The sequence below is a fragment of the Exophiala bonariae genome, assembly GCF_035927105.1.
Source record: "Exophiala bonariae strain CCFEE 5792 chromosome Unknown scaffold_12, whole genome shotgun sequence".
NCBI classification, from domain to species: Eukaryota; Fungi; Ascomycota; class Eurotiomycetes; order Chaetothyriales; family Herpotrichiellaceae; genus Exophiala; species Exophiala bonariae.
In genome coordinates this window covers 264,884-288,384 of record NW_027042487.1, presented here as the reverse complement: position 1 = coordinate 288,384, position 23,501 = coordinate 264,884, and the positions used below count along the sequence as shown (strand labels likewise).

Below are 23,501 nucleotides of genomic sequence, written 5' to 3'. Positions count from 1 at the left end.
GCCAAGATGAATGTTTCTTGCTGCACAAAAGACTGTCAGGGCCAGATGATTGAGACCCAACGTCCAAATCGAGAGAAATGGCCACTCTGGTCCGCCTCAATTGGGATGCCTATCTCTGAACGTGCGTGTTGGCGCGTGGTGTTCGGTTTTGGTCTTGTCAATCTTATCGGAGCAGCCTAGTACATAGGACATGCACCAACAGGACCTGCAGCAGACTGCAGCTACCCATCGCCGCCGTTTTGCCAACTTACAGGAACACATTCAATGGTCTTTGATGACCTTTTAGCCCCCGGGCACTAGATGCCGGATATGCTAGATACCATTGCATGCAGCCCCATCTCCGGAGCTTCTCACTCTTCAATGGATCGCACTGACGTGGCTTGTGCCCACAAATAGAAACATTAACAAGATCATCGGTACAGCTGTATCTCTACCACCCAGACATCATCAGCCTGCGATACCGCCAGGAAAGTGCATCGGGTCAGTCGTGCGCCTCAAGACAAAAAGAGATGGTCAACCACCCAATGAGAAAGAATGCGGGAAAGTCAAGGAAATGTCATGTCGGATCTTCTAATTATAATCACAATTTACTCTCACCGCCTTCCTTTGAGATTTCGATCACGAGTTTTCCAAACTGTGTTGCCTTTTTCATATCCTCGAACAGCCCATTGATGGCGTCTAGGTCGAGTCCATGGACAACACGAGACACCACGACCTTTGCCTTTTTCGCGCTGATGAATGCCACCATGTCTTTGAACTCCTTTCTGGAACCCATGGTTGAACCCTTGACTTCGATGTTCTTCAGGACTGCCTGCATCAAGAAGGGCATCTTGGGTGAAACCGTCATACCATAGACCGAGATGATACCACCCGCCTATGAACACGTTAGCATAGTCAATTCCAGCCAGACGGAAGAGCTCACGCACCTTCAAGAGTCGGGCACCCCGAGATACCACGTCGCTTCCAGCGCCATCCACGATTGCATCAAGTTGTTTGTTCTCAGCCGGTAGCAGTGCTAGTAGTTTCTTGTCCCAATCGTCCTCCTTGTAGTTGACGCCACCCTTGGCTCCCAGCGCAATTGCTTTCTTGATCTTTTCATCATTGCTGCTTGTAACAAACACATTGGCTCCATTCGCGCGTGCAAACTCCAACGCCGCGAGAGCGACACCACCGCCAATCCCCGTGATCAAGATGTTCCTCCCCGGCTGAAGGTTCCGCTCGCCGCATTTGACGAAAGTGGCTCTCCAGGCGGTCAGCCCGGTCAACGGCAATGCGGCAGCCTCTGCATTCGAGAGATGCTCCGGAGCCTCCTCGAGCTCAGACTGGTCGATCAGGACATATTCCTGAAGGGTGCCGTTGGGAAGGGTCTTGGTTCCTCCCAGGATCTTATATCCGCCCTTATCCTCGGGGCCATCGATGTCGTCCTTCCAGCCCGTCCCGGGGTTCAGAACGACCCGTTTGCCCTTCCACTTGGAGTCGGCTTCGCCGCCCAGGCTGACCACCGTGCCAACGCCATCTGCAAGAAGAGGAATGCCGAACGCGATCCCCGGGTATAGATGCTGACGCAGGAACAGATCACGGTGGTTGAGGGCCGCCGCATGGATTTTGATTACCACCTGAGTGCCCTTTGGCGTCGGCTTGGGTACCTCGTCCAGCGACAGCGGGTAGTACACTTGACCCGGCTTACCGTCGATCTTCGATATCGAGATTGCCTTTGGCATTTTGGTTTTTATTTTTGTATTGATTTGCTACCAGGTTGGAGCCGAGTGTTGGGGTCTGGAAGATGAATATTAATCTTTTGTTGCACGCTCGAGTTGCTTAGCAATAGCGATCGGTGAAAATTCGCCTGTATCGGCCAAAATTCGTCAATTTACTCGTCTATCAACAGATGTATGTCGAGAGACGACTTTTGATGCCGAGTATCAGAACATAAGAGCATAGCTACCTAGTAGCTGATGCGGTCATCCCTCCTACGGCGCCCCTCACTCGGTGATTCTTCAATGAGCCGAGGCATCGCCATCAGACCGAAACCACCACCCAATCGTGCTGATTAATATTTGATCGCGCGGCACCGAACCGATTGTTTAGACGTTGATCAGAAGTCAAACAAAACAACAATCGGTTTATGATAACAGATGAAACTCATTTATCGACTTTTGGTAGAGTTCTGATTATTGCTCAACGAAACACTGAAGGCACTATCCCAAACACGGTAGCATGTGCCGCCTCGCCTGTATGAAAGTATTTCGGGCGGATTTCTGGACCAGCATCTTGAAGCATGAAACGACCATGTTGCCAATCAGTCATTTCCAGGAATCCCATGTCGTTCATTTCTCGATCCCACAAATGCACAATCGTTCCTTCCTCTCTGCTGAGTCATCTCACTTGAGGTGCCAATCGATAGAATGACACGACGTTGGTTGATGATTTTAGGCCCCCTTTCACACCTGCAATCCAAAAATCCATGGGCCCATCATGGCCTTGCGTTTCACAGCCTAATGAACCGCAGTCTTTGCCCCCCAGAGTTACCAGGTTGAGGAGCCAAAGCCTCTCCAACTAAGCAAATAGCAAATGCTTTCAATGACCGAAACATGCTAACGACCAGGGAATTCTTGTTCGTCCTATCATCATCTATGGAGAAGAGACCTTAGTTCCACCGCGCCAGGACCTTTTTAATGATTAGACATATTTGAAATCTTGGCTTTTGGGGGCTTAATTTTTCCGCCCTTCAGCCCGCATTTGCTACAGTAGTAATTAGTGGTTCGTATTGCTTCTCGTCGGGTACGGTCAAGTTTTTCAGCTTTATCAGACTGACTCACATCCCATCGCAACCTCATATTCCCCACGACGACAAGCCCATATCCAGACACTCTCCGCTTGAGTGTTTGTCGTTTGGAATCTCTCATCTTGTCTAAACTCGTGGTGAAGAACCAATTTCCAACGATCACAGGTCCAGCTGTTTCTTGACGACTGGCTTTGGAGGAGCAATCTCCCCCTCCCCTTTCGCTCGTTGCCCCTCCTCGGCCACCGAATCAGTTCAAGTGTAATTCACGATAGCGCATCTGGGGAACAAGAGATGGGTTCCTTTGGCGAAGTGACCGAGTTTGGCCATGGCTTCAAATCGCATTTTCTGTTTGATCTCAAATACACCAATTTAAATCATGGTACGTAACAAGTTCGACATCCTTTCCCGTTGTCAATAATCGCACCTGCCATTCCCCAGCGCCAAGATCTGCAGGTTGACCTTATCCCGAGTTCAATATTACTGCGATAAGCCCGATGATGACACGAGCTGAGAGACCATACGGTTATGCCTCTAATCGTTGACGTTGTTGGCCCAATTCCATTCATGTTCAGTAAGCTTGGTCATGTTTCGGGGGTTGCACCAGAACTATCTACCTCGGAGTCTTGAAGATAATCCTGCATATCGCCCAATCTATCAAGCATCCATCGAGGTTGTTGCCATCCTTGAGAAATATTCCCATCGTCCAACCGCCCCGGAACATGGTTGACCAAACCAAGCCCCTTGGCGACAATACTGTCGAGCATCAGAGTGTTGTGAGAATATCCAAATCTAACTAAAGACCCATCTAGGATCATTCGGTACCTACTCGCTACCTGTGCGCAATGCATTGCGAGGCTATCAAAAGCTTGCCGAAGCAGCACCCGACAAGTTTCTTCGTTATCAGTACATCGACCTTCTCGACAAAGCTCGGGAACGAATATCGGTGATCCTAAATGTTCCCGTTGACGAATGCGTCTTTGTACAGAACGCTACCTCTGGTAAGATATAGCGAGATGATCCGAAGTACGGTTCTGAATCTAATCTCATGTGCCAGGTGTCAACACGATACTCCGCAATATTCAATACAAGGAGAAAGACTGTATCATTTACTTCGACACCATCTATGGCGCGTGTGAGAAGACCCTGGCGTCCATCAAAGAGACAAATCCACAAGTTCAACTTCGAAAAGTCGGCCACGGGCAAGATTTCGCATATTCGCTACCGTGTACGCACTCTGAGATCCTCAATGCACTCTCACAGACGATTTCTCGTGTCCTATACGACGGCTTGACGCCAAAAGTCTGCGTCTTCGAAACCATCGTCTCATTACCGGGAGTTCGATTCCCCTTTGAGAGGATTACCAAGATGTGTAAAGAATATGGCATTCTCAGTCTGGTCGATGGCGCACATGGTGTGGGGCAGATTCCATTGAATCTTGCACTGCTGGACGCCGACTTTTTTGTCAGCAATTGCCATAAGTAAGTCATCATGTTCTTGAAGTCTGTTCATGTGCAAGAGAGCCATTGGACTAGAAGGCCTTACATATCATTGGTCATTTGTGCTGACCAACATCTTCTAGATGGCTATATACTCCACGAGGCTGTGCAGTGCTCCATGTACCAAAACGGAATCAACATCTCATCCGGACGACATATCCCACTTCACATGGCTATTCCCCATTAGATGACGATCTCCCCATCCGTCGAGTACTTCCAGTAACAGACAAGTCCCCTTTTGTAAATCTGTTTCAATTCGTCGCTACAGCTGACAATTCACCCTTTTACTGCGTCCCGGCGGCGCTGAATTTCCGCCAGAACTTGTGTGGTGGTGAGGAGGCTATATATAATTACATCCGGGATATTGCGCAGCGAGGCGCCGATCTCCTGGCCATGCTGCTGGGAACCGAGGTCATGGACGACCTGGACGCAGGATTCGGGCTAAAAACCATGGGGAGCTACGAAGCTACAGACCGGCGAGGCGGTGGACACCATGGCTGGTCTGGCGGTCTGCGGGACTGTGCCATGTCCAATGTTCTCCTTCCCGTGACCATTGTCGGTGCAACCACGCGTGGAAGTATCAGTATGGGACCGGGTGGGTCAGGAAGTGCAGGTGGTCTCTCACCGGCTCTCCGACAAAGCTCCTACGGATTCCCGAGTTCAGCGGCAAGCGCTCGACTACCATCGGGTTCATCATTCCTTGAGCCCGTACCACGATCGTCATCGCCTCTCAACTCACCGAGTCTGACCTCCGCAGGTCCAATCATTATCCAACATACGGATGTCATGCAGCACGTTGACTGGATGCAAAAGACGCTGGTGGACGAATTTCATACATTTGTTGCAATCTACCCCTACGACGGCAAACTGTGGACCCGAATTTCTGGCCAGATCTACCTAGAGCTCAAGGACTTTGAGTGGCTAGGCGGAGTGCTCAAAGGGCTTCTCGAAAGGGTCCGAGCAGGGGAGAGTTTGCGGGGAAAGTCTCCACAACCGGGGTTGGATGCTGATTTTGAGAATTTCCGGATAACACCGACACCGTCGCGGCAAGGAACTGGAATATCGGTGAGGAGGTTCGATATCACTCAGGGGGGTTGGGTTGACTCATAAAACAGGTCATGCACGACGTTTGATGTGATTGCATGGATAAATGGCGAAATGCACCTTCGATGCTCGTCGAACAGAACAGACTCAACATTTCCCCTGGTCTGTGCTCGTATATTTGACGGGTGTCGGTTCGACGAATGGCAATACGTGTTTTGGGACGGATCTGGTAATGATACCTTACAGAAGATGGAACAATGCGAGTTTCAATGCTTGAATCAAAGGCTTTTCCAGTCGGGCCCCAGGAAACCCAGGAGTAGGAGTAGGGAGTAGTCGTAAATTGAACAGAAAACAACCCCAAATCAGGAATGGTCCCGCGGAGAACACGAAAGGATGTGTTCCTGTTAGGCAAGCAGTGACCCGGTGATGTTGTACATGTGTGTCACGGAATGCTCGGAGAGGAAGGGTGAGGCCAGGGCCGGATGGCGTCAAAGAGGACCGTGATTACATCGTCGCGCGCTTCGAGGCGAAGCTGTGACTAAATTATACCACCGACTGTGGCGAGACCGGGCACATGACCAGCAGAATTGGCCCAAGCCGTGAAAAATTCAACGATTCACGTGAGACGGAAGAGGGCCAGGAGGCCGCCAAGTATTCTGGGGTAAGCTTTCGCGCGGACCCCTTGGGCGCCCCTCGTACGTAATCTGATGCTTCTGTTGACACCACATTTCTCATTTTTCCATCAAAGCACGCGTTGGCCACACTGGCTTCTGGGCACTGCATGGCAGACCCGGGCAGAAACCACCTGGGGAGCCTGTCGTGTCCTCAGGACCGGGCTCGTGCTTGTACTTGCAATTTTGCACCGATCTTTGGCATCAGCCAGCCAACCCAGCCCGCCGGGCTCAACCTCAATAATCTTGCTGAGTCTTCAAGTCTCAGAGACCACCTGACATGGAAATCCAATACTGGGAGTGTTGACTCATCGCCCGGTTCCTGGAAGCTTCCATCTCCAGTTTTAGCTTTTGGCCTCGCGTTGGAAAAAACAACCAGGTGACTTCGGAGATACAGCCGCCTTCGAGTTTTAGGGAAAAGGCCAATTCATTCCTTTGCCAACCAGGCAAAAATTTAAAGCTGATGGCTCCTTTCCGGAAGTCTCGCCGCCAGCCGATCCCAATGCGTCCTAAGGTGAGTGAAAAATCTGGGGGAAGGCGCAGAAGGGCGATCAAAGTGCCTGCCGTTAACTGCTTAGTTGACAAGGCTTGCAAGTGGCGTCCCTCACCTGCTCCGGCTGCCGGCCCTGGAAAACAATGACACAACATTCACCCTCTCCGTCCTTTCATTGTGTTTCTATTACCCCCATAAAACCTTTACCACTCTTTCTCCCTGCATTTTTTCCTGCCCCGGTGGATTCATTGTCCTCTTTTCATCTAATCTAGTTTTGCACCATTCTGAGCTGTCACCCAACACCGCTACTACCCCTCGACATACGAGACACTCATAAGACCGACTCAAACCGACGCACCACCAACATGCCATATCCAATCCACCAACCCAGACCACCGAATGATTGCGCCATTCCTTCACTACCACACAAAGCGCCTTCACTCATTACACATCACAACAAAGAACACAAGGACCCTGTCCACCTACCGTACCATCTACTGCTGCCACCATCAGAAGACATGAACTCGAGCAGGAAGTTCTCCTACGCCTCGGTGAAGGAAGAGTCTGGTAAGCCACCCGACCCACACCTCTCAGCAACGTACGTCCAAGCTAACTCTATATCCTAGGTGAAGGTCTACCACAGTCATTCGAATCGTCCCTCTCCAGCCACGATCTCGAGGAAGTCGAATGGATTGCCTGGCCATGTAGCCAATGGTGCAAGACGAAGGGGTTGTGCTCGTTCCATTTTGGAGGATCACACGAAGACCATATCCGTACCAGACTTGAAGGCTATGCCCGGACCAATCCCAAGAAGCTAGAGAAGATTCTCGACGAGTTGGACAAGAGGAGGTCGGCCCAAAAGCTCTTCAACTTGCCCTTTGCCAAGGAGATTACTCGATTCCATCCCAGAGCCGCCAGTTTCAGTCTGGAAATCTGGAGAGAGAAGGTTCGGGAGTCCATTGGCGTACGAGATGTCGCAGAAACAGCCAACGATAACGCCATCTTGGATGATTCCGATGATGCTCTGTCACTCGCAGAGACCTCGGATGATCAGACAGTCTCATATCTCGAAAGCATGCCAGAGGAAATCCTGGAGCTCATCTTCTCGTATGTCACAGTTGATCATACTGCCGACCCCTACGCTCGCCCTCATGTCGACCTCGCTTCCTGCTCTCTTACCTCATCCAAGCTCCACTATGCTGCACTACGCGTCATGTATCGACATGTCTCCATTCCTCAATCAAAAGCTTTCTCCAAATTGATGCGAAGCCTCAGCAGCGACAAGACCCTGGGTGAGATGGTGCAATGGCTGGATTTCTCCCACTACTCCAACATGGGCTTCGGCAGTGCTAGGACCACCCGAAATCAGACTCCATACCTTACACCCACCACCCTGAAAGCTTGCCTAGATCTTCTACCAAATCTCCAGGCCTTCCTTGTTCATGAGCACATCGACGATGAACTTGACGCCGATCTTATTGCTAAGCTCTTCAACATGCCACTCATGTCAGCTTTGGACTTCTGTGCTTGTTCCTCACGCCCATTCACCGAGGCATTTACACGTGTTTGCATGAGCATGGGTAGCGAGCCCTTGGTCAATCTGAAGGGCCTCTCCCTCCACGAATGTACCACCTTGCAAGAACCCGTTCTTGAAGCCTTGCTTCCAAGACTCAGTAATCTCACCCACCTGGATGTTGCTCACACCCTCATCAACAGCTCGGCTTTGGTATCCATCCCGCACACGGCCAGAATCACACATCTGAACCTTGAGAGATGCACACGGTTGCGAGGATCTGATGTGGTGAAATTCCTCACCACTCATCCTGCGGTCAAGGATAGCATCGTCTATCTAAACCTTGCTGCTGATCCTTCTCGGCATCGACTCCTCTCTGAGACCGATATCACAAATCTCTTGGCCAATCTACCCCCTACTCTTCGATCCCTCAACTTGAATGGAGCGAGAGTCAATGCAAACCACATTCCAGCACTACGTCGCTTGACTACCCATGTTGAGGAGCTAGGCCTTCGTGGTGCGAACCTCAGTCTTGGTTCCGATATTAAGCGTCTATTCAAGGCAGAGGATGATGATACCGACTCCGACACGAGCTCTGTCTCGGACGAAGAGGATTCTGATCTCGAATCCAACATTCCATCGACCTGTAGTCTGCGCTACATTGACTTAACTGACATCCAATCAGTTACCCAAATGTCACTGTCCTACTCCCCATCATCACTTACTGGCCGCGATACCTGCCCACTTGAGGTCATTGAGTTAGGCTCAGATGTTCTCCAGGAGATCAAGCGTCGCAATGTCCATGTCAAGAAACCTGAATGGGTTGTGAAGGAACTTGGTCGCAGAGGCTGGTATGTCCGCCAGCCAATCGAATCCACGACCCAACCAGCAGTTGTAGACGACGGCTCAAGGCCCTGGAAGATGGGTGCTCGCTGGTGGGGAATGCGCAAAATTCCTCTGGTCGAACAGGACGTGGGTGGCATGTATGGCTACTTCATGTTCAAACGATCCTGAATCGCCAACACACTTCCAACATATATTTTACACTGGATGGTGCAACAGCAACCCTCCGACCTTTTCCTCACATCTTTCAAGTCATCCATGGCGTTTTGTTTTGCGACGCACGAGTTCGGATCAAAAGCGACATACATTATTTCGGAAGCGTTCTAGCAAATCTCTCATTGTTCTCCTATGGGTCTTATTTCTATATGGACGCATCAGCCGGAAACATGGCCACCGGTATCTAAAGCGTTTATTCATAAGGGAAGCGACTGAACGACCAAGCATTTCAACGAATTTCCATTTCCTATTCCCCAAACTTATGACATGCATACCTATTGGAATCGAAATGGCATCGGACATTGCATAGCGGGTCTTTTTGGAAAGTCATGGGAGCGAGAGAGGAATGCATACTGATGAACGTTGAAACATGAAATCTGAAGTTTTTGTCAAGTTTATTTAGCGAAATCTTGAAGTTAGGGCATATCGAGGTGCATTTGGCATACATGAATGATTTAGAACATCATTCTTCTACTGTACTATTAGGATAGGTTGGCAAATTCACAATGGCTGAAGCACACAAATAACCACCATCAACCCATTCCTCTTCCTTTTCCCTCTGATTGAACGCTTCACATTTCATGAAGTCGGACGTTTCACATTGAACAGCCAGTAAATGATCCCATAGCCCAGGAAAACGGTTCACTCACGGTCATGGCTCAAGAGAACCACGTTCGATAGCTAGGTGCATAATAGCGTGGCAGATCGCCAGCTTGAGACATACGTGTCCATATGGAACTTCCGTCTCGAACAGCAGAGAGTGCGAGTGCATGGATACCTACTTGGCTTAGTAGGAAGACATCCTGGGATGTTCGCTACATTCACATTCCAAGTTCTTACTTTGTAGATCATCTTGTTTGGATTTTGGAAAACAGAGGAAGGAGGGTTGGGGTTCAAAACTTCAGGATTACAAAAAAGGTTTGGGCTTTTGTATTCACTCGTTCAACTTTATCGAGAATCGACACGGATAGTAGCTATGTATAGTAGATACAATAACAATGATATACGCAACTGCAACGGACTTTGGTTATGAGATGGTGTGGAACCGTGGTCCGCTCTATTTCTGCCATGTTGCTCTCTTCTTATAACATATATAGTACATTTTCTATTTCTAGGTCTTGCTATAACACGTGTTTGTACAGTCGACCAGTGCCGTCCCTGCTCCTGCTTCGGGTGCAGGTGTGGTCTGGTAGAGAATTCACGTTGTTCATACGAAACCAAGGCTCGGTGTTGCAGCGAGAGAGCCCTTTGTGTCATTGTCGTTTTCGACTGATTGATTTGCTGATGGGAGTTGTGCGAGGTCAGAGTATTAACTCCAGGTGCTCTTGAGTGCTCTCTGTTCCAGGTGTATGTGCGTGGCGATAGACTTGGAGCTTCCGGGTGAGGAAACAAAAATATTCACCAAGTCCGGCTGACAGTTTGGTAGTCGACACGGTTCCGGAACAAGGGTGGTCGATGCGATTGATCCTGCTCTTGCTGGTGCATGTCGAGCATACCGGAATACGTACAGGGCCTCCCAAAAGTCCGACTCGACCTTTAGTCACGATCTGATTTGTTCTTGTTGGCATAAGGGCGTCGGACGGCGCGGGTAGGGCTCCAACCAAGTTTGCTGCTCCGATGCTGGCAATGGGCAGTTGAATATTCTCGACAGAATTACCCGATGCTACCAGATCGTTTCCGCGGTCCCGCGATCTTGGGATACAGTCGGGCGAGATGATAGTTGATTGTCGACTTTGGTTTCGGAGGGGCTTTCTGTATGGTGGTGAGGTGAGGTTAGCAGTTTGTTCTGCTGCCGTTCATCGGGGAGTCTTTTTCAAATGCTTGGGAACGGGGAGCTAGATATCGAGAGTCCCGTGCTGTGCTGGACTGGCTAAAGGAGAGAAACGTACTGGTGCATCCATGCAATCACGCAATGCTTTTTCCAGACCCTGGCATCCACCAGCGGCACCGCCTGCGGCCCAACAGTCTGTAGCGCAGTCGTCTGTCAGTAAATGTGATCTTTGGAGGCAGAGGAGCTAGCAATATCAACATACTCAACATTGCTGTCATCGGGCCCAGACATGGATTCGGTTGCTGTTTATCTGGATGTTTTATCCTCAGGTGTGATACTGATTGCAGTCGGATGGGCTTGACAGCCGTAGAGGCGCCTTTAGGTGGCATGTTGGTGGTGATGGAGGATGGTCCGGGAGGTGCTGTGCTGTGCACGCGATGGATATTTGTTTGGGCGCAGGAGGTCTTCGTGGGTTGCTGGAAAGCCTGATGATCGTGTGGTAATCCTCGGTAAGGATTCTCTCGACACCGGAGCTGGCTTACGACCACTATCGCTACGATAGCTTGGAGTTGACAATGACTCTCGTTGATGATTCTCTTTCTTGAACTCCAACTTTCTCTGAAGCACTCGTGCCAAGCTTCGTCCAGCGAAGTACTTGGTCGGCACACGCCGCGGCTGAAGCTTTCTACTCCACCTTAGTTAGTTTCCCCTCAGCCTTATCAGCTCCCAGCCTCATGATGGTCACACTACGAAGTGTTCAGCTATGCCACAGCTGGATGGCGACATAGAGGAGCCTAAACAATATTGGATGAAGAGTTAGAGATACTGAAATCTGAGTCGCAGGATGTCTCTCGAATATTTTCTTAGTGGTACTGAAATCCAGCACAATATCCATAGTTCTTCTTTAATTCATCTCTTCTCTTGGTTGGCGATGCGGTCACTCATGTCAGACATGTACAAATGTCTTAGAAACACCACTTCATACCTTGGGCGATTCAACCATAGCGCCTCGCCTTGATATTGCTCTTTACGTTACTGGAGCCTCTAAGGTGGAAATCGAGGTGACGCTGAGACATTTGGTGACGGTATCAGGGATGTCGAGATTGATGATCATCAGGTCGATGAAGATGTTGCCTTTTGTTAGCTAGAGGAAGTGAATGAGTAGGACGAACACCCATCATCGCGGTGGCTGGTAAAGAGACAGCAAAGAAGAGGTGATGTTGTAGCAGATCAGCAGGACATAGAAGAGGTTGGAGAAGATGCCCTTGTCGCTTCAGGTAGAAAGTCGCGTTGGCAGGGGGGTTTTTTTTGGCCTCGCTCACGATCGTGTCAGCATCAAAGCAAAGGCACCGTCCGGTAAGTAATATTTCCGAATTCCTGGAATGAGAAAGGAGCGCATGCATCACCATAAGCTTTTTCTACCGCTGCAAGAAATGAACCGCATTTCGCCCAAGAATCATACTTCGCGCCACTTTTCAATTGGTAGCAAGCATGATGTCCGTGAGGCGTAGAATCGCTTGGTTTCTGAAGTTTCGAGTCTACGCGTTTTAATGCTTCAAAAAGATCAGATATTGCCAGGGTCCACTGTTGTTCGCGCTGCCAATCAGAGCCAAGGCATTCCCTCAAAGTCATTATCGCTTTTCCAAGTCGTAGATAGGAGCAGTCAAGTCTCCGCTCAGCAGTAGAACCATAGGAGTCGGCACGACAAGTTGTTCCACCTTCTAGGTCGGAAACGAGGTCCAGGCAGATTTGGCGGAATAGATTGATACATGTCCTTCGTCGTTGTTTGATTGCTTCTAGACCGAGTTAGATCGGATTTAAGGTCAATGAAATGACGCACCTTGCAGTGATAGAGATAGATTCGAGAAGTACACGGATTTTTTCCCTAGTATATCTTCATCGGTGGTGTGCTTGAGTAACCGGGTCGTGAGGGACTCAAACTCGTGCTTGTAGCCAAGGTGACAGCATATATAAATCCATTGTGTAATGGCATACATGTTCGCCGAGACAGATGCATAAGCAAACGCGATATGGCTCATTTGAAACCATATCGTGGGCCAAGGTCGGATAGACTCAACACAATCGTACTTATCGACAAGCACCGCGATCTCAAAGAGGGTTTTTACGGAGATCTGCGCAGAAGAGACCCGACCAGATTTCATATGCCAGATGTCACAGAGAATTTGCATTGCCTCCGCATTGGTATCCAACAACTCCACCGTGAGCGCATTCTGTTGCTGTAGGATGTGACCTTCCTGGAACTTGGCCGGATCTAAGAGAGTACGAAAATAAGGACTGGCATTTATCATGACATGGCTCCAGACCGGGATTTCTCGTTTTTCTCCACCTTTATCCTGGACTATGAGCTTGACGTTCGGCTCCATTGAGAAGCAACAAGAAGGCAGATGCACGAAAGACTTGGTTGGTAACCCAACAACAACAACAGGAAGTCACCTGCTGTGTGAGACAGACTCAGATAGCTCAGACCGGGACGCTTTGAAGCATGTGTAAGCACAAGGCAAAGACAAAATGACTTGTGATTGGTATCCTGACGGAGGTTGGGATAGTGAACTTAAGTGTGGCTTTAATGGATCTGTGTACAAGGTTCTGAGGAACTGCCAATGAGGTGTAGCTGGAAGTGATTTCGGCCTAACGGTTACGAGTCGAAGTAAACATCGCCTAACTTGCCCTTTGAGGACATGGTGACGCCATCATTCGAAGTTGAGCACTGATGGGCAGGTTAGCCGAAGCTCCACAAGGCTAGTCCTGCTAATCACATTTCTTCATCTTTCCTTGTCAATTCTGCACCGTGATTGGTAGAGAAGGCGCTCACCCTCATTTCTCTTCACATTTGCCATCTCTCCCGTTGCACGAATCGCAGCTCACGCCGTTGACCAAGATGAAATCCGCCATTCCATGGCTTCATCTGACTTCGGCGCTTGGTGATTCTCGACCTCTCGGGTTGATTGTTGACCTGGCATGACCCGAAGTGTTGGCATCTTCTCGTCCAACCATCCTGTTGACAATGTATAATCCCGGGCTGAGGCAAACTTCCACCTCCCAAACAAGCGCCGACTTGATTGTGATTGATGCGTTTCATGTCTCCGCTGTAACGTTATCTCTGAGCGAGGTACACGCAAATGTGGAAGAGCCTCAAGAACCAATGTTCGGTGAATTGCCCACGAGAGTGGTGCCAGAGGTGTGTTTCAGGTTTGTCTTCCCACTCTCTTAATGGCCTGACCTCCGGATTTCTTTCATGAGGTGATTTTCAATTCATGTCAACACTGCAGTTGCGATCTGGTCATCAACTGTACCTTCCACCTCAATTGTTGACATACTATTCAATTCATTTTTCCTGATTGATGCTGGCATCATATCACCGAACTCGAATGCTTCATCTTGATTGCGCACTGGCCACCAAAAACACGTGGTGGCGGGATCTGTAACCATCGCCAGTATGAAACCAAGACCTGCGCCAGAAGACTCGCTTGAGCCATCGTGCACGCTCACCTTTTTCGGCTGTTTTGGTTCATCGTCATCGTCAATCCGTGCAGATGAACTGTACCGAAATGAACAGGCACCTGAAGGTCAGTGTCTCTGCTTCGCAATGGTATAAGAGAAACAGCAAACTAATCAACATTGTAGGAGTTGAGCGTGAAATGCGCATTATGTATCAACAGCCTCACCTAGTACCGCCTATGAAGCTCACTGTATTTGATACCATGCCAGCAACTCCTACTCCACCTCCACCTTCGCATCTGTCGAAATTGGTCTCCCAAGGCAAGGCCTCATTGAGATCGAGCCTGTCAATACGAAGGCCAAGACCATCAATCTCGGAACCACAACCACCAATTCCAACAAGTCAGGACCTGCCATTTCGTCGACCGACTGTAAAGTACCGTCCACTAGAGCTGAGCATATATATGCCTACGAATAGACTCTCGGACCTGCCCGAATTTGACCGGTTGAGTTTCACGGATGTGGGAGAAATCAAAACACCCGCTCGAGCTTTGATCCGGACCAAGTCAGAAGAGTTCCTTTCACACAAAATTTCCACGTTCACTACATTCTCTACACCAGCGAAACCTGCGTCTATGATCGAACAACGTCGTTTGTCCCACTTCCGGCTCGACGTATCTTCGACAGTGATCTCAGTGTCGAGACCGCCGTCTGAGTACGATGCACTTCATTCTCATCCGGTCTCGTGGGCATCTCTCCCTGGGTTGCCACCTTCGGCTTACATGACTGGCCGTTCTGAACCATCCGTTGCTATCCTCACGCCTATGCAAGAAGAGTTCAGTCCACTCCCAACCACTTCAGTCATGGTCGATGGTGTGATGCTGGACTTCCCTCTCGTTGGAAAGACACCTACAATGTCCCCTCATATCGAGGCCAGATCATCTGAAGACGCACCGGCACCAGCACCATTTGTTCCCTCAGGCGTTGCAAGAAATTTCTCCAAACTCACAGCAACTCGTGAAGAGACGAACCCGCCAGCATATTTTCATCCTAATTTCCAGACACAAAAGCGAATTTCGCAGTGGCTTTCGCATCGTGGACATTCAAGCTCAATCAGCACCATTGCCACCACCAAAACTTCGTCGACATCCACGTCCTTCGCAGAGCACCGCCGGAAGCGTTCTCAATTCTATCAACTTTCTTCAGCCCCACCCAAGCCACTCAGCCTTTGGCCACAACAACACCAGAGGACTATGACTGAGTCAACTATCGCAAGCACTGTTGATACCGACATACTGTCATTTGAGGTACAAAGTCGAACAGATAGTAGCATAACGACAGCGCCGGATCTGCAAAGTCGAAGTGGAACAATCAAGAGCATCTCGAATGGGTTAAGGCCAATTATAAGTGGTGTGCCTGATGTTCCACCTTGCTATACCGACATCATCAGGCAGATCGATGATGACGATGCCTTGATCAAAGAGATCAATGGACCATTGCGAAGTCCTGGTGTTGGGGTTGCCTTTTGATGGCCGTTGTCTTCGGAAGCTTGTCTGTCGACTATCATTGCTTCATCAACCCGACCTCGAAACTTATTTCTTTTTGTTTTATTGATACCCCTATAAAAGAACTTCTGGATTATACCACACTCAAGCTCGACTGGATGTCTTGCTTTCGATTCTAATGGATCTATATTTGGATTTTTATTTACAGTGGGAAGGAGAAGACTCCCCTGCCAAGCTCAGGCATCAGACCTTTGAGACAGTACTTTACATTTTGATACCCAAGTTGGTTGTTTGTTACACTTTTGTTCCGGCATTGGCTCAGAAAGAGAATCTGAAGCAGGGAGGTTAGCGCAAAATTTGACCTATTCAATTCACCAAAAAGGGGGGCACATCAGGACTTTTTACCGACCTCATAGAGATATTTTCTTCTGTACAACTTATGACTAATATGATTGGACTGAAATATCAGTCACAATCAATCTTTTTCCAGACCATCACCGATCAGATTACTAGGTAGTCTCCTTCATCAACGTACGATATATGCTTTTACCACATGCCAGTCAAAATAATGGTCGACTGGCGGGATGGTGAGTTCTTGGCATCAGTGCCAAAACCTGCTCACACGTTTCGGCTTCGATTTCTCTAAGATTTCCCCACTGCTCTTGTAGTTCCAACTCAGTAACCTTTGGATCGAAACCTGCTCAATCTGCAGACACATTCCTCCGGGCATGAATCAGTCACCTTTTCATTCGATAATGTCAGCGACCTCTCGAGCATGGCGCCGCTCTCAAATCCTGCTCTGGACTAGTCATCGGTCCATCTCACGATTAAGCAATAGCCCGTATAAGTGGGTTGCTGGGCAAAGTGCCCACTGGTGAAATGAACCTTTCAAAGACAGGTTGATAATAATCAAATGTACACTTGACTTCCGACAACTTATCACTGCCACATGGGAATGGTCCCCAGGGGCCCACCAGGCCAAGTTCTAGACTTCAAAAACCAATGCACAAAAATGCTCCCGACCTGGTAAGATCCTCCCTTGGCTTGAGCCTTAGGTTGTTGAGGCATAGTTTGAGGATTTGTTTTCGGATCCATGAACTGTCAGACTTTGCAAGATAAGTTCATATGAGTCTGCTTCTGTCCTGGCACTTCCTATAACTCGTGTTTCTCCTCTGCTAAGAAGTTTGAATGGCCCCTTGGCCTTTGAAAATACCTAACCATGCATTATCATTTTCCCCAGGTAGTGGTGTTCCTCTCAGGCCTTATTTTATCATTTACATCACAGGTCTCAGCAGCACTCAAACTACAGGAGACCAAACATGGAGTCATTGGCCTCGGGATTCCTATGTACAAGCCCGTATGCTGCTATGCTTGTCACGATGCGCTCTCCGCTCTATATCTCAACTGTACGACCTTCTCAGATGACCATCACTCAGGCATGGACATGAAATTGAGGAAACGAATGGACATGGGTGGAGAAACCATGGCCGACACAAGTACCGAGTGCCGCACCAGAGATCAGGTTTGGTTGCAAACTTTAGCCTACTGCATCAGTAGCCACTGCACAGAAGAAGGTGCGGGAGAGCAGCGCCAAGCACAATGCTTCCAGAAAGTCGCTGCCGAGTTGACTCCTGTGCAAAGCCTCCAGGACTCCATCCCGAGCCAACCTCCCACGAGAGAACTCGCGGAGGATGACGAGTGGCTGAACACCACTCAGCTTGTGAATCCGGTCCTTTATGCTGATAACTGGAGGACTTTGGACGAGTTCGCCAAATCGGAAGAGAGACATACACGATACAGGTAATTCAGTTCCAATTGTGGGAATGCTTTTAAGTATACTAAACAATTTACGCAGTCTGATTGTTTGGCTCGTCACCATCGGTCTGATTCTGATGGCCGGTGCGTACACGTTATACCTGGCAGTTAACAAGCCTGGACCTTCCAGCGGCCTGGTACGGAAACTCAACCAGCACCTGTTCATGCCCTCACTGTTTGGCTCACGCCAGTTGGAGCCTTTGCCCTACAATATTGGCTATGTGCCGAGCCGTATTCTCTCCTTGTTTATTTTTATATACGTGGCGCTGAACATCGTATTCTCCTGCGTGTCTTACAACATCAAGTCCCCAAATACCTGGTTTTCCGAAGACCGAGATCAGCTTGTTTCATACATCAGCAATCGCACAGGAGTGCTCAGCTATGCAAATCTTGGCCTTGCTATTGTGTTTTCAGGGAGGAACAATCTACTGGTCGCTCTGACCGGATGGTCCCAGACTACATTCCTGACAATTCATCGCTGGGTCTCCCGTGTGGCGACTGTGCAGGCTATCGTTCATTCAATCATTTATACCCTGACATACTTCTGGTCGGGAGGTGCAGCTGCCTACTATGCGGAGGCGAAGAAAGCGTACTACTGGTGGGGAATGATTGCGACGGTGGCCATGAGCATTGCCATCGCCGCATCCGTTCTGCCGATCCGCCTTCGTGCATATGAGTTCTTCCTCATAACACACATAATCCTCGCCATCCTAGCGATTGCAGGCTGCTGGTACCATGTGGAGCTACGCTTCAAAAGAAGATGGGGTTACGAGGTTTGGATCTATCTAGCAATGGCATTCTGGGGATTCGACCGACTCATGAGATTTGCCCGCGTGGCCTGGTACAACGAGTGGGCAGGTGCGACGCCCAGCATCGTCGAAAGAATTCCAGCGTCTGATTTCCTTCAAATCACTGTCTTCCCCGGAAAGAGATGGAGGAATGCCATGGGTCCCGGCAAGCATACCTTCCTTGCCTTTCCCGGGAAATTCTGGGAAAGTCATCCCTTCACAATTGCCGAATGGGGAACTCTCGATCCGAATGCTTACAAAGGACTGGCTTATTCTTCAGGTGCAAGCTCAGGGGAATCTTCCAGTAATGTCTCTTTGTCGGAGAAGTTGCCTGGGAAATCAACGGAAACAACTGTACGAGAAGCAGCTGTTGACAACCGGTCCGACGCTGAAGGTGAATTCTTCATTCGTTTCCTCCTCCGCCCTCACACGGGTAGTACACGCTCCCTATTTCACAAACTCACAAACTCCTCGACGCCGTCCCATAACCATCATCTTCGGATCCTCACTGAGGGTCCTTACGCGGGGCATAGTCAGACCCTATATCCCCTAAAACATGCGGACACGATTCTATGTATCACAGGGGGTATTGGTGTCACATATTCCCTGAGTGTCTTGAAACAATACCTAGATCTGCAGATTATAGCTACAGAAAGTGGCGCTTCGAAGAAGAAAGCATTGACCGCGAAATGCACAAGATTTGTCTTCGCATGGTCAGCGAGGGAGGAAGGTCTGATCAAGCATGTCACGCAACATATGATTCCTAACAGCCAAACCAAGAAAGCAAACGTCGAGATCAAGATCTGGCAGACCGGATATTCAGACGACCGTCTAGGTTCCGGCGATAAGTTCCAGGCCGAAAACCAAACAGCCACGGACGCGGTGAATGAGAAAACCGAGGAGATCATCACGCAAGCGTCTTCGTCGGCTTCTCCTTCTCGCTCGATTTTTCAACCCAGCAACGGTAGTATCACTTCACTGACAACAGGCTCACGCATGCATATTCCATCAGTACTGGAGTCGGTCCTCGAGCCATCTCGTCGTATAGCGGTACTCGTATGTGCGCCCGGAGGCATGGCAGATGATGTAAGGAAGAGCGTTGTTCAAGCGGTAGCAAATGGGTTTGAGGTCCAGTTGATTGAAGAAGCTTTTGCTTGGTGATCCCCAGATGATATTGGGAGCCAATGGTAGAGCTTTCGCAATGTGGCAATGGGGTTGAAGCTCTCGTTGCATGTCGTTGCTCAGTATCGCCAGCACAGATATTTGCCATTTAATCACTGCAGACTAGCCAGAGATGCTAGAGATTGCTGGGAACGTTCTATTCTTTCCGCGAGCAAAAGTATTCTCAACAGATTCCCGAACGACAAAAACACCGAGCCATCTTATTCTCCCATCAAGGCCCCTCTAGTTAGCCCACGTATTCCGCAAACTCCGTAAACGCCTTATCACTCCTCAACGCCGCAATATCCACCTCACTTAGACACAACGCAACAGCAATATCCCCAGCACGCGACTTGGGCATCAAATAACACAGCGACGGCCAAGGCGGCATACTGGGGCGTCTTGCCGCATCGGGCCTGCCCAACACCGGCCCGAAGCTCAGCTCGCAGCAGCGGATGTTCGCGTACGACGACAGCACGATATCGCGCTGCGGGTCCAGGCATGCACCGTTGACGAGCACGGATTTATCGTCGAGCCGGTCCAGCATCGTCGCGAATGCGCGCACGTGCTGTGTGATCTTGGCGTCTTCGAGGAGAAGGCTGCGCAGGCGGCCTGCCGTGGGGCCTAATGGGTGAGCGTGCACGTCCGTCGCGGTGCTGTATACCATGTCGACCATGTGGCCGATGTAGAGTCCTTGCAGGCCGAGGTATTTGCGGGCGCTGATGGGTCGCGCGAACACTGTGCGGACCTGGTCGCCGAGGCGTAAGGCGCGTGCCCGCGAGATGCCCTGCCAGCATAGTGCACCTACGGCGTCGTCGGTCGAGATATAAGGCGTGATGGTCTGGTTGCTGGCTTGTCTCTTGAGGGTGGAGAGGGCGGAAGCCCCGAAGTTGAAGTATACCCATTTTGGTGGGGGATGTGGGAGGGAAAATGTGGTGGTCGGCTCGGAGGTGGGAGACGGGTTGTTCTTCTCCTCCGTCGCGCGCGGTTTCATGTAGGCATCGTCGAGTTCGGGCCCTGGCTCATAGTCCTCTCCGAGTAATGGGACAGCATCTCCTCGTGATCGATTGCCCTGTTGGATCTCTTCTTCGGAGAATTGTTCGGCGAGGCAGGCTTTGGAGAGCAACGAGATGACCATCCCCAGTCCCGTCATGTCCATCGTCATATGGTTCCCAGCGACGGTCAGTATCAAGCCCCCACGGACGAAGTTCGTCTGCAGCATGAAGACAGGGGCGGTGTTCTCGAAGCCCTCGGAAGACCAGCTGACGGCTATCGCCGGACTCAAGACCTCAGCGTTGAGCATGGAGATAGGATATTGGGCTTGACGCATCTGCTGCATGCTGGGGAATTCAGGATCATGCCGGAGGTCTTTCGAATGTAGACTGATGGTCGGCTGGAGAGGAATGATTTTGGGTCGTCCACTGTGGCCTTCCCGTCGTCCCTCCATAACGACCTGACCGGTGAGAAAAGGGAACGCGCTTGCCAGTCTTGTGAGGGCATCCTTCAGAGCAGTTTCCACATCAGTTGCTGTTGTCTGATAGTCGTCGAGCTCGAATGCCAGGCAGATCACTATGTACCTCTTCAGCATGGGCAGGCTCCCCATAACATCTGACAGGTGTGAGAAGTCTCTTTCCGCCATGTTGAACGAGAGACAATTTTGAGCTCACTAGAGAGTTTCACGCTGAGCATGTAGTAGCTTCGAAGTTCTCTTACCATTCTCAAATAATTTCTCCTTTTATATTTAAGTGATCAATGCCAGGGGTAGATGCAATGAATTTGATATCCGCGAGTTAATCCGAGTGGGCGGAGTCATCGCCCAGGAAGCCTAACGGAAAAGGGTAACTGGAACTCTAACACTAACTTGAAGCGTCATCATGAAAACGCCCTGCTCACATGGCGGGTTCAGTATAAACCAACTCCTTGGTCGCGGTAGATTTAAGGTGTGATACATTTATGCTGTGGATGGGCCAGAATCTGCGGCACACAATTGTCTCATGGTCATCGATCGAAAACCGCATTGAAGTCGACAAATCTATACTTTTTTCATACCCAGCTATCCGCTAGGTGGAACCACGCTCTATCACCATTTCCTCTTTCATGGACTCCTGCTTTTAGTGACCGTCTCCTGATAGGCGTCACTCAATTCTACTTTGGAGCACAACCATGGCCAATAATATCTCGAACCAATTTATCCGCATCGAACTGGTCGCCAACGGCTTGATTGCTTGCGCCAGTAATCACCAAATCGAGAGACGGAACCCAATATAACCAAGTGTGCCAGTATCCTGTGTGGCCCCAGCCTTGTTGGCCGCCAAAGTCGTATTTTACCACCCCATTTCCATAAACCCCCGATGGTTCCAAGACATACAACAACTCAGTGGTCGTTTTATTCAATATCCGACCTTCGTAGAGCGCTCGACCAAAATTATTCAGATCTTTCGAATTGCTCACTAAACCACCTGCACCATATAAGTCGAAACTCGGGTTGAAATGTGTGATATCGATGTCTCCATGATACTGTCCTGCTCGTTTCAACGAACCTTCAGGCTCTGGCTCCAAGAGTTCCCACCATGTAGATGGCATGTCCAGTTTGTCAAGGCTAGTCAACTCACGGATGGCTGGTGCGAGATCAGTCCTTGTTATATTCTCCACAATCAAGCCAAGCAGGGTGTAGCCCGTGTCAGTGTAATGGAAGAGTTGTCCGGGAGATCCCACGGGGCTCGAGTTGAATGTGGACCATTCGATGACAGATCTTTGAGTCCATAGGTGATGTGGGTTAGTCAAGACTTCTTCTAACCAACGTTGATCAGTGGCAAAATCGCCTAATCCACTTGTGTGATGCAGAAGGTGTGAAGTTGTGATCTGCGAAGCATTTACAGCCCCTTGAGATTGTTGAACGAGGTCGATAGCCCAACCGGGTAGATATCTCACAGCGGGGGCGTCTAGATCGATTTGTGCTCGCTCCGCCAGTTTCAAGATCGCCACCGCTGTAAAGGTCTTGGTGATACTCGCAAGCCGCCATGGGGTATTGTTGAGGAGTGCAGGCTCACCCGCAAAATCGGTGACTATCGACTTCTCGCTGGCCGTGCAATCAAGATCATAATTCCAATCCGGCGACGATAGTGTCATTTGCATCCCTGGCCAGGTTGGATTTTCAATAACAGCTGGGCTGTCGGGCGATCCACTTGCTTTTATCTTCGTTTGAACACTTGTCGTGCAGCCAATACCACATTGAGGCGATGCCACGGTCAATTGGATGCCTGGCCATGTAGTGTAATTGGCCAATGTCACCTCCAGCATGGACGTTATCCATTCTGGGCAGCCTTGAGCGTTGATACCGTAGATGAGGGATGAGACGGCAAGGATAATTCGAATATAAACAGAGAGCGCCATTGGAAGCGTTGAGGGCACCTACACGGTTGAGCAACTGACACGGTCCATGCTGGAGACTGCAATATATATATGTACTCCGGCGAGTAGTTGAGGCCTCCAGTTCTTAAGAACTTAGAATCATGTCGAGAGACAACCACAAAACCCACTCCGCCATGTCGAAGTGTTAGGAGAATGGTAGGTGGTAAATTCCCGTTGTCAGTTCATTGGTGCCTGCCGATGAATGACGCAATGGGGTGCCATTTTCTCGTCGTGGACTTCTCCTTCAGACATCAATTCCTTCCACGGGTTCTAGCGCCATAGCCTACCCTGGGGTTGGGAGGGACATACCTTCCCTCGTACCTCGTAATTTCGTAATAGATTAACAGAGCTTTCTTCCCTGGTACTATGTACTAAGCATTCCATCATAGCCCCAAGGGCCATGCTAATCTACTATGATGCGAATAGGCATCCTTGATACTTAATATCCGTCTAGATCTATGCGAATCACGTTTGTCTAAAAAAACCTCGGAGCGTCTTAGGAAGGTTAGAATTGCTTGTTTACTCCCTAA

General features: G+C 49.7%; 7 protein-coding genes across 7 annotated transcripts; 4 read left to right on the top strand and 3 right to left on the bottom strand.

Annotated features, from left to right (window-relative positions):
• Nucleotides 1-580: 580 nt before the first annotated feature.
• On the bottom strand, nt 581-1,721 carry LTR84_002105 (uncharacterized protein; the record flags this gene model as incomplete). Its single annotated transcript, XM_064845719.1, has 2 exons — nt 581-874; nt 927-1,721. 2 exons carry the CDS (start codon nt 1,719-1,721, stop codon nt 581-583), a joined length of 1,089 nt encoding a protein of 362 aa, XP_064706573.1.
• A 1,355-nt stretch (nt 1,722-3,076) lies between these two features.
• Nucleotides 3,077-5,391, top strand: LTR84_002104 (uncharacterized protein; the record flags this gene model as incomplete). Its single annotated transcript, XM_064845718.1, has 4 exons — nt 3,077-3,164; nt 3,595-3,783; nt 3,840-4,263; nt 4,365-5,391. 4 exons carry the CDS (start codon nt 3,077-3,079, stop codon nt 5,389-5,391), a joined length of 1,728 nt encoding a protein of 575 aa, XP_064706572.1.
• Nucleotides 5,392-6,854: 1,463 nt separating this feature from the next.
• On the top strand, nt 6,855-9,016 carry LTR84_002103 (uncharacterized protein; the record flags this gene model as incomplete). The annotated part of the gene is made up of 2 exons (XM_064845717.1): nt 6,855-7,056; nt 7,116-9,016. The coding sequence occupies 2 exons, from the start codon at nt 6,855-6,857 to the stop codon at nt 9,014-9,016; spliced, it is 2,103 nt and encodes a 700-aa protein (XP_064706571.1).
• Nucleotides 9,017-14,289: 5,273 nt separating this feature from the next.
• Nucleotides 14,290-15,820, top strand: LTR84_002102 (uncharacterized protein; the record flags this gene model as incomplete). The annotated part of the gene is made up of 2 exons (XM_064845716.1): nt 14,290-14,419; nt 14,478-15,820. The coding sequence occupies 2 exons, from the start codon at nt 14,290-14,292 to the stop codon at nt 15,818-15,820; spliced, it is 1,473 nt and encodes a 490-aa protein (XP_064706570.1).
• Nucleotides 15,821-17,015: 1,195 nt separating this feature from the next.
• Nucleotides 17,016-19,560, top strand: LTR84_002101 (uncharacterized protein; the record flags this gene model as incomplete). Its single annotated transcript, XM_064845715.1, has 2 exons — nt 17,016-17,596; nt 17,652-19,560. The coding sequence occupies 2 exons, from the start codon at nt 17,016-17,018 to the stop codon at nt 19,558-19,560; spliced, it is 2,490 nt and encodes an 829-aa protein (XP_064706569.1).
• A 247-nt stretch (nt 19,561-19,807) lies between these two features.
• LTR84_002100 (uncharacterized protein) lies at nt 19,808-21,199 on the bottom strand (the record flags this gene model as incomplete). The annotated part of the gene is made up of 1 exon (XM_064845714.1): nt 19,808-21,199. One exon carries the CDS (start codon nt 21,197-21,199, stop codon nt 19,808-19,810), a length of 1,392 nt encoding a protein of 463 aa, XP_064706568.1.
• A 506-nt stretch (nt 21,200-21,705) lies between these two features.
• Nucleotides 21,706-22,953, bottom strand: LTR84_002099 (uncharacterized protein; the record flags this gene model as incomplete). Its single annotated transcript, XM_064845713.1, has 1 exon — nt 21,706-22,953. The coding sequence occupies one exon, from the start codon at nt 22,951-22,953 to the stop codon at nt 21,706-21,708; it is 1,248 nt and encodes a 415-aa protein (XP_064706567.1).
• Between the last annotated feature and the right edge of the window lie 548 nt (nt 22,954-23,501).